We start from the raw sequence: 10,218 nt of genomic DNA, 5'->3' as shown, positions 1-10,218 counted from the left end.
GACCCCCAAATGTGTAGCGTTGTGTCAACGATAACGGACAATTGAAACACAACTTGTGTCGCCGTGTGCACGAAAGTGTCTAGGGACATTGCAATTGGAAAGCACCCCGTATCTCCGTGAAATCGGAGCTAAAGCTCTAATGCCTAGTTCAGACTAGATGCAGCAACCAATTAGCAAGGCGATCTTTACGCCATTGTAAATATCGTCTCGCTGATTGGTTGCTGCTCTGCTGCTTGACGATTGCTGCGTTCAGTCTGATTAGGCATAAACACAATGCGAAGGTAACAGCGATAGCGGTAGAAATAAAGATAGCGATAACGATAGGAACAGAGGAATGCATTCCCGTATGTTGGATTCCTTTATTCCTATCGCTATTGCTTGAACTGACTTGAACACAATATGCAATCTAATGTTTTTTTTAGTGTCACGCATGATCACGCATAAGTTCCTCTTTTGACATCACGCGACTCATACTTGATCACGATAAACGTGTAATACCGAAAAATGAAGACTGACAGAAATTGGCCTCACCGCAAACTAAAATGTGCGAGTCAGGCGGAAATATTACGATCGCATCAACGGGATGATGATTTTATTAAATTCTTGCGGGAGAAGCTGTCCGATATATCACAGAATTTCGGAATGCACAGGACATTGCTTCAATACATTCGGTCTGACATTCCATTCAAGTTATTATACTTTATTTTCACATCGGGTATGAGCAATCAAACGTTGGGCGAGGAATATACCGGCATAGTACAGGCTAATTTAGAGCAACGCAGAGTACCAACGTTAACTGTACGTTTAGTTTGAGAGATTTATTTAAAGGCAAATCCCTCTGATAATTTCATTAAATTCTGTTTTTCCTTAGGTGAGAATATTAGCTGCGATTTTAGAATGTTGTGGTGAGAGGACATTGCTCAAATTGCTACAACAGTTACAAACATACGTGAATCATCCACGTAGCGAGTTGACTCCAGCAGCAATAACATTTTTAAATACTTTACTATCCAAGTTACGCACATTGATACCTATAATTATATTGTTCCACAAAGGGATATTTTACTTTTACGGTAGATACTACAGCCTGGGTAGGAGAATTGCTGGATTAGATTATACAAAGGTAAATTTCAAGCTCTAAAAATTCACAATATTATATTTAATTTTATTATATTTACGTAATAATTTGAAGGTATATGGACCTCGACCAAAGGATACTGTTAGCTGGGGATTAAGATTATTAGGAGTTGCTACTATAATTCAATGTCTATTGAGAATTTGGCAGAGTGATACAGCACAAAATAGTACTGATGTAAATATGTCTAATGCTAAGGGCATTAATCACAATTGTCAATTGTGTCTAGAAGCAGCAGCAACAACTGCGACACTATGTGGTCATCTATTCTGCTGGAGCTGTCTTAGCGAATGGTTACGTGTTAAACCACAATGTCCATACTGTAGAGAATACGTACCACCGTCGAGAATTGTCCACTTGATGAATTTATAATTTTCTGTGATATTAGATTTTATATATTCCTCGAATACATATTATACATAATATAAAGGTCTTATATTATATTTATATATTATTACATTTACAAGAAATTAATATATTTTTAAAACGAATATTTATCATCTTTAAAATAAAACGAATTTAAGTTTATCCGTTCTTTTTGAAAAATTACATTTCAAAATGTGGGAATTCCCAAAACTTTTTATCGAAAGATTTAAGTTATTTTTATCTGCAAGTTTATAAGATATTGACAATCGATTAATAAGAATTAGTATTTATATATAGGAATTACATGGGAAGATAAAAGTGATAAAATAATATATCTGCTTTTATAGATATATACAAAAATATCAAGTTTTATTCAATTATTTCTGATTATCATATTTAATCATACTACATCTTGTATAACAGTCCAATTTTGAGAAAAACAGTTATGTACAATTTCTCCCCATTTTTTATTTATAAACTCATTTTATAAAATTGTTAATTGGACAAAAGTATTATTGGCTGCGATCAGTGCCAAGCTTGCTACAAATGCTTCGAAGCGTTTGATTGATCAATTAGAAAAAAGAATTTTCTAAATTCATTAAAAAAAAAGTTGAAGCATCTGTAGCATCGCATTGATCATACCCATTAACAATATAATCGATTTCTACTATTCTAAGAGTCTTTATTTTATATTTTCTCTTATACGCCAAAAGCGTTTAAGAGAACATTTTTTAAGTTATGATTTTCTTGCTCTTCTGTTACTGACATTTGATCATATTACAGTTAGAGTGAAAAGACAAATTAAAGAAACAAGATATATGATTTTTTTTTTCTTATACATGCAATTAGAGAAAATGGGGACTAACTAATAACAAACAAGGACTAAAAAAATATAAGAAATTAAGAAAGTGATTAAAGAAAATAAGGATTGACAAATAATAAACGAGGACTAAGGAAGAAATGCGTTTAGAGAAAATGAGAACTAATGAATAATAAATGAAGATTAAAGAATAGAAGAAATGAATCAACAACAGAAGAATGATCAGGTGATCTTAGAATAGAAAAAATCGACTGTAAATTCATGCTCTTGGAAAGTCACGCAATAACATTTGCCACTAGGATGTGCGCTGAATGGAAGTCATCCCAACAATGTTTCCGATATATTGGCTGATGCCACCTGATTCGTCCTTCAATCGAAATCCATGAGGTCCATAAGCTTTATAAAATATATTTCGAAGACAAAGTAATCGTTCTCTACGTCTGGAATCAAATTGTTAATGTATATAGATTTTATAAGGAATAAAATATGTACCATTGAACCGAGAAATTATACTCACTGTGTATGCGTTACACAATTTTCATCATCATTTATGTTGCGTTCTTGCGATGTACGTCGAGTTCTACGGCACGTAGTACATGATGGCTTGCAATCTGAATCAGGTGCTAATACGTTGTCTAAGTGCGGAGCATTAGCAGTTGTGGAACCACATAGGCTACCGGTCCCTGTTACCAATTGCCATGAATCGCCTGAAGATGTCGAATCGTTTCGTTGTCGAACATGGGGATTGCGTGGTATTGGAACACCAATTGGAGATGTACGATTTGCGGACAATGATGAGCGCGATTCTTGTACGGCACTACTATCTTTGTTTGGAGATGTAGTAAATGTTCCATGAGCAGCATTTCTATAATATATACAAAAATATGTTAGACCTCTGATCGTAATATTTAGCAGATAATGTTAGTACAAAATTGTTATAATACTTAAAAATAAATAATTAAAATAATCATACACATTGTTGCGTGAGTCATCTTGATTATCAATAGAATCAGTAAAGAACACAGCTGCCGATGAATCACCATCTACGCTATTTTGTTCAATAGAACTAGATGAACTGTTCTTTGGACTAAAACTTGAGTTTGTTATGATTTCGAAAGACTCGTTATCAATCACAAAAGTTTCTGATTCACTATGTTTTGATGTTCTATCATAATGTTTGTGTATGCTGAATTGTTCGTTTTCGATATATTTTAAGAAATCAAAACAGAAGAAAAGTATTTCTTCTCCTTTATTGAGCCTGTCTGCTAAATCATGTCCAAAGAGCATCCAATCATAAGCGATGGTATAATACAGTAGTTGATACGAATCCAATGTTGTATGAATGACACCATCGGCCCAGAGACTAATTCTCAATAATGAAATAAATAGCGGTGTGCGGTCCCAACCTAGAAATAACATTAATCTCTTAAATAGTTATTTAAAAAAATAGTTATTTTTTGGAAATTTTTATATAGCAATATGTCCATACCTGAGATACAATGAATCAATAATCCGTTATTACTATCGCTCAGATATCTCAGTATTAATTTTAAATAGTTCTGCGTTAATTTGACTAGATTCCATTCTGTATACTGATTCCAGTTGACTCGTAATTGACTGGAGATTGGGTCTTCAGGTACACATATTGGCGCATCTATGTAATTCTGGCACCAGTTAAACACCAGATCCTTCGATCGATAATCTTGGTCTCTAAATTCCTTGAAGAATTCACATCCAGGATATGGCAGTGAAATGAGATTAAAGTCGCTGTACCTCCTTCCTTGGTCTACCTTCTCCGACGAAGTTACGCTGAGTACCGAACAAAAGAGCTCTGTTTAAGGGCCTCTAAAAGTGGATTCATAGAATAAAACAGACTGCTCATACTAAGAACTATTATTATGGAACTTTACTCTGTGTTTGTGAAGATGAACATCTTATTGGAAAGCTATTGTCTATGTATGCAGTTTTCTTCTGCAGAAACTATACATGCTTCATCCTAAACATTATTGTTACAAACTATAATCTTTACTCATTTAATTATGCAACGAAATAAATAGTTTTACTATAGAGCCATCTTGTTTTTCTTCTATTTTTCTCATACAAAAGCAACTTTATATATTTCTTTTAACAATTATACTAGTTCTTGCAATTACTAAACAAAGTTTAACAATTAGATAATCTAAGTCTAGCTCTCTCCAAATATTTACTTCATGACATGTACAAATACAAGAGAGAGACTGTATCATCCTTACGTCATCCCATATTTAACTTTCTTCTTCTCTACCATGAAGTCTACAATGGTTCCTACATTAAGAGTCTTCAGAAGTTCAATATCGTAATATCTAACTTTATCTTTCAAGTCAGTCAGCTTCGATTCCTCCTTGGGTAAATTTTCTTCTACCTGTGTAACTGGTTGCACTGAACTAGTGCTGCCTACACTAGATAGCAAGAAATCTAATCCAGCTCTACCGAACACTTCTGGTCCACTGGACAATGTTGAGGATCTGCATACATGTCTACCCTTGTAAAGTATCACTGGCACTGGAAATCTTGAACGACATCTGGCAAATCTTGAACGTATCATCAGTTTAATGAGCTTATTCCTCTTGATGAGCATATTTTCCAATTCATATGGCGATGCCAATGATGTATCGCAGTTTTTCAAATTTCGGAATTTGTCATGTTCTAATATTATAAGATAGCTTGGGTAATGAGCGCAAAGATCACCTCCACTGTTATTAATTGTAAAATATTCATAATCAAAGGCCGCAAGCAACATGCACCTCTGCATGATTTCTTGATTCTGTAAAAAGATATATAGTTAGTTAATTTTACAAAGAGTTTAATGTTTGCATGTTTAATTATAAAATATATTTATGAAACAACTACCGTAACATCTCCATCCTTGGTTCTATAGGTGTTCTTTGCGAAGTGTGTAATGAGATTTCGTAGACTATCTATACTAATCTCAGTCATGATTTGTCGTGGCTTAAACTAGACGCGTTTGCTCACTTGCTGTAGAAATGTGCTCAAAACAGCTTTCCAAGGAGGCACTAGATTCACAAGGCATTAGTTGCCAGTATCTTGCATGATAAAAACACGACACAAAACACAGAATTTAAGGTATATGCAGGTCGCATTGCCAGTTAACATTTATCGAATTCTTTTCGTCACAATCCATCTTCAAATGTCGACAACACGATCTTCCATGCATACACAATCGAACATATTATTTCTGTAGATAATAATTTTACCTGTTATAACATGCGACTGTTAAAAGATAAAATTTGTTTATTCAAGAGAATTCCTATTGCAATTATATCTATGATCTTCTCTTTGTATCTTCAGTTATCAAAGCACTTAGAAACTTTGGGAAAAAAATAATACAAAAAACTTTTAAAATAAACTCTAGATCGGAGAAATTATGCGCATTATTTACTCAATGAATATTTATTACTTTTTAAAACGTAACGAGACAACAGAGAATGAAAAAAAGAAGAAATAAATCTTTTTTTTTTTAAATTATATTAAATTTATGTATGAATCTGTGTTTCTAAAAAAGGAGCACTTGCTGCATCAAGAGTAGAGCGCGCGATTAATTCTTTCTTACAACATGAGTCTTTCCTGCGAACGATAGGTCTGTTTTCTATAAACTGAACACCGTTTTCCATGTATATATACTTTTGAAACTTAAAATAGATATATGTTTGATATTTGATTTAAAGGAGAAAAAAATTTCTAGAGGATAAAAGATAGATCTATTGAAAAGCATGTATAACCTATCAATATCACATGTGCCATCGGTATCACTGAAAAACATACGGCGTGTAAATTCCCACCACGTAGAGACGGACGCTATGACGTGTCGTTAAGATTACTGTATGGTCCGCGTGTCTCTGCAACAACGGGAGATAGGTTTCCAAAATTCTGATAACTCAAAGAAAATCTGCGACACGAGTGTACGAGTGTCCGCGAGCATTTTTGAATCGAAAATTGCAGTTTCAGCTCAGAAATACCCGTAAATACTCGCATGCTCCTCCCCCGCGCTCTCGGGAAACAAAGTGACTCGTTCTTAGCACGCACGTTTCGGCACGCTTGAATTGGTTTGAATAGTCAAACAGACGAACTGTCCAAAATGTGATTATCACGCGGTCGCCCTATCGCAGTCACGTTCCCGACTTCCCGTACTTTTAAGGTTATCTTCGAAACCGTGGTGATGGTAATTCTCCGGTGGGAGGAGAAGGATTGGTTACAACGCCACCTACTGCAGATTGCAGTTGAAAGCCTAGGGCAGGGCCCATATTCTGTAACTGGCTTTAGTTTAGCCTAGTTTGTAAGAACCAACCAATTACAGTCGAGTATTCCCCTGTTACAGTCGAACGACAGGGGAATATTCGTCTGTAGTTGGTTGGTTCTTACATTCTGATCCGGATTAACACCCGTATTCATAGTCCTTCCTTATTTTAAGGAAGCCTCCATGAAGGATTCCTCGATTTTTCAAGGCCTCCTTGTTTCATGAACTAATTTCAAGCTTTCCTGAAGGAAGGAATATTTTAGAGATTTTAGTAACCTACTGAAGATAGCATGTTTTAATATATAATATATGCAAACCTAATATCGTGAATTATGAATAATAAATATTATACAGACATTGTTGATTAAATAAAATTGTGATTAAGCATTTAGCAACAATAATGGATGAAAATAAATAGCGAATTCGATTGGGCGCACTGATGCACATACACAAAATAAAATGCAAATATCTCAAATTATAAAATACATATTTTACCTAATAGTGCAATAAAATGTATTTCACAATTTAATCGATTTACGTTATTTAAATAACGTAAATATATAAATAAAAATCGATTAAATATGTATTTCATAATTCGAGATATTTGCATTTTATTTTTAAACTAAAATTAAATCAGTGAACGGCTTTAATATGCATCAGTGCTTTCAATCGAAAATTCGCCATAATGCTTATTATGCGAAGAAAGAGAAAATGCTTTTGGCATAGTTTATTTCCGAAAAAAAGCTATCGAAAATAATTATTGCGACAGATTTAAATTAAAAGCTATCGAAAGCAAAAAGACCGGCGTGACAAAATAAATTTGGAGATTTGCTTGATTATGAAAACTGCACCTCCTCCTCAAGGAAACTTGTAACCTCCCTTAAGAAAAAGAGGCTAATAAGACTTCTTGTTTGATCAAGGAAAATTTATGAAACGTGAAATGAGGAACAAGGAATCCTTATTTCTTAAGGAAGAACTATAAATATGGGTATAAATCCTTGGTGGAAACTAGTTTGCGGCACACAATGCTTGTTTTCCTGCTGGATTGTTAGCTGGATTAGAATCTTGCCACCGTATTGGCTGCGATACTGGCACTGACAACACCACAGCCAATATACAGTTTACTTATTAATATCTAATATCCATTATTAATATAAATAAAAAAAAAATTATCCAACCACATTTCTGTCATAAAGGAAAATTGAATGATTCTCTTTATGCGGCTATGTGTAAGTTTGTGTGAATGGTCCTTAAGGCCGCAGCACAGACTTTTGCATAACGCATAACGTATAGTGCATAAGCGAATCAACTAATCAGAATCTTTTCTTTCCTTCCATTTCATGGAAAAGAAGAATTTCGATTGGTTGATTCCCTTATGCACTATGCATTATGCGTTGTGCAAGAGTCTGTGCTGCGGTCATTAATCACGGCGCTAATAACGAGAATGGAATACCGACCGAGTACTCGCCGAATTGATCGACTAGTACCGCGCGCAAACGGGCGATGGCGCTACGTGTGCGACGGCTGGCGACGCGCGCACGCGCGGACGCGCCTGATACAACGGACCAGCGGAATCGAACACGGCGCGGTCCGATTACGAGGAACCGGAGGAACGCGACCGCGGCTTCGCTCGCAATATGGCGAGTATGCGATGAGGGGCTGTCGCATCGTGCGTGCCTCGTTTTGTTTCGTGCGCTGTAGTGACATTCGTTAATCGTGTCGTTCGGCCATTGAAATATGCTGACAGTAACGTGGGTTCGTGGCAACCCGTCGTGAATCGGCGCGCGTTCTCTCGCGTGATCGTGTCGAGGGCGACGGCGACGGCGACGGCGACGACGTCGTACGTCACCCCCGACGTGGAGCGAGGCAGCCACAGCGTACGCGCGACGTTCGTACTTCGTACGCGGGGCGCGCGGGAGAGCGCGAGAACGAAGGTAAACAAACGACATGAGCGCGGTGCTCGGTGGCAGCGTCGGCGGCGAGACGGCACCGGCGGGCGCCCTCCTAGATCCGGATGTCGAGGGCATCCTCGAGGAGAAGAACCAGCTCATCAGCCGCCAGTACGCGGAGATCGAGAGGCTGCAGCGCGAGCTCGCCGAGGTCGTCGGCGAACGGGATGCTCTCCTCTGCGAGGTGTCGAAATTTAAGTTCGAGCGCGAGATGACCGACCTCAAGCGGCTGCACGATGACAGGTACGCACAACGCACGCTCGCTAAAGAGTTAAGATTCTTCCCTCTCATTCTCTCGTCTCTCGACTCTTCTCGAGCTCTCGCTGCTCTTCACTCCCACTTAATCGCTGCCGGAAAGAAGGTAGAAACGAGGATTCGCACTCCTCGTACATTTGTCTTCTTTGTTTTCTTGCAATTCCTTCCGCATTTTTCCCTCCGTGACGCCTTATTTAAGCGCGGAAAGTGTAACGCCGTGCAAATTGAAAAGTACGGGCTTGATCGCGATAAAAATTCATTTCTGCCAGCGTGAAAGTGTTCTTTTCTTTCTCCTCTCATATATTTTCTTTATGTTAATAACGTTACGATAACCTCTCGTCGCGTTTTAACGTATCTCTCACGCCTTTTCTGTATACCTGAACGCGGCGCGGTGTAGCGCGCGGTTTTGGGATAAGACGGGAAGAAAAGGACAAAAAAATAGTGTGGGAGGTACAAAGAGAGAACCCACGAGAAAGATCTGTCCTTCCCACTCGCATTCTTTTACATTCCTCGTGTTCGAAGCGAGATAAAAGCGTGTAGCGAGTAGTCGAAAGTGCCACAAAAAAATCTACGTTCTTATCCCTTCAAATGAAATAACAGGGAGGTACGAAAAGAAAATAACAATACAGTATTTTACATCTTTCGTTTTTATTTGCGCCTTCGTGACGGGAAACGAGGAGGTGGGCGAAGAGCGCGGAAACCGAAAAAGGGCGTATCCACCTTTTTTTTTCCCGCGCATTTAAGCCGCGTTGTTTTTTTTTTTTTTCCCCACCCCGCAACTTTCCGTGGCCCGGTTCTATCCCGGCAACGTTTCGCGACGTCGTTTATCTCCCGGTTTTCGACGCGATCCACCGTAGAAAAATCCAGCGTGAATCGAGTTATACCGGGGGAGAGGGTGATTCACCCTCGCTCGTGCGACTCGTGAGAGCGAATCACGTCGCCTTGTGGCCCCTTCCACACCCCGCCACCCTCTCGCCCATCTGAAAAAGCCATCAGATGTCAATCATCGTGGGATTGATATTGCACCGGGCGAGCGTGCGATCGCGGGGATGCGTTCTCGCGCAAATGTTCCCGTCGCGTCTGATGGATATCGCGAGATGCAAAGCGTGCAATTCGCGGGCGTACGCACGGAACGAGAGATACCGATGGTTTCTCGTTGGATTAACCCTTTGTATCGCGGCATCGTTGTTTCCGCCTATTACGATCGCCTATATCGGAACGCTGACCGACGGTTGCCGTACACGCGTCGTGAACTTCTCTCTTGGCGATCTTCTGGTCTTTTCCCCCCCGCCTGGTTCAACAAGTAGCCGAGTGTAGACGAACCGAAGGAGTTGAAACGGCCAAAACGTAACTTTTACGTATCTCTCTCTCTCTCTCTCTCTCTCTGATTATTCTAGCA

The 10,218-nt window shown here is 38.4% G+C and overlaps 3 protein-coding genes across 6 annotated transcripts in view; 2 read left to right on the top strand and 1 right to left on the bottom strand.

Moving 5' to 3' along the window:
* Window positions 1-208: 208 nt before the first annotated feature.
* Window positions 209-1,519, top strand: LOC108752511 (peroxisome biogenesis factor 10). Of its 2 annotated transcripts, XM_018493358.1 has the most exons (4): window positions 209-281; window positions 423-798; window positions 872-1,123; window positions 1,193-1,519. In XM_018493358.1, exons 2-4 carry the CDS (start codon window positions 505-507, stop codon window positions 1,505-1,507), a joined length of 861 nt encoding a protein of 286 aa, XP_018348860.1. In that variant the 5' UTR covers window positions 209-281; window positions 423-504; the 3' UTR covers window positions 1,508-1,519. The 2 variants fall into 2 exon arrangements, with proteins under 2 accessions (XP_018348860.1, XP_018348859.1); XM_018493357.1 differs by lacking the exon at window positions 209-281 and having other exon boundaries at window positions 339-798.
* A 443-nt stretch (window positions 1,520-1,962) lies between these two features.
* On the bottom strand, window positions 1,963-6,533 carry LOC108752691 (myotubularin-related protein 14). Of its 2 annotated transcripts, none has more exons than XM_018493724.1 (8): window positions 6,338-6,533; window positions 6,101-6,217; window positions 5,211-5,556; window positions 4,574-5,124; window positions 3,811-4,130; window positions 3,295-3,727; window positions 2,839-3,186; window positions 1,963-2,761 (listed from the first exon to the last, which is right to left on the bottom strand). In XM_018493724.1, exons 3-8 carry the CDS (start codon window positions 5,295-5,297, stop codon window positions 2,617-2,619), a joined length of 1,884 nt encoding a protein of 627 aa, XP_018349226.1. In that variant the 5' UTR covers window positions 5,298-5,556; window positions 6,101-6,217; window positions 6,338-6,533; the 3' UTR covers window positions 1,963-2,616. The 2 variants fall into 2 exon arrangements, with proteins under 2 accessions (XP_018349226.1, XP_018349227.1); XM_018493725.1 differs by having other exon boundaries at window positions 6,405-6,420.
* A 2,029-nt stretch (window positions 6,534-8,562) lies between these two features.
* Window positions 8,563-10,218, top strand: part of LOC108752565 (IQ motif and SEC7 domain-containing protein 2) — a 57,212-nt gene continuing 55,556 nt past the window's right edge. For both annotated transcript variants that reach the window (XM_018493452.1, XM_018493453.1), the window contains exon 1: window positions 8,563-8,807. In XM_018493452.1, coding sequence (XP_018348954.1) covers window positions 8,563-8,807 — 245 coding nt within the window. The remainder of the gene's footprint in view (window positions 8,808-10,218) is intronic.

This window comes from Trachymyrmex septentrionalis, unplaced genomic scaffold (genome assembly GCF_001594115.1).
Source record: "Trachymyrmex septentrionalis isolate Tsep2-gDNA-1 unplaced genomic scaffold, Tsep1.0 scaffold60, whole genome shotgun sequence".
In the NCBI taxonomy this organism is placed as follows: Eukaryota; Metazoa; Arthropoda; class Insecta; order Hymenoptera; family Formicidae; genus Trachymyrmex; species Trachymyrmex septentrionalis.
Note: the sequence above shows the minus strand (reverse complement) of the source record. Positions and strands in the feature narration are given on the sequence as shown.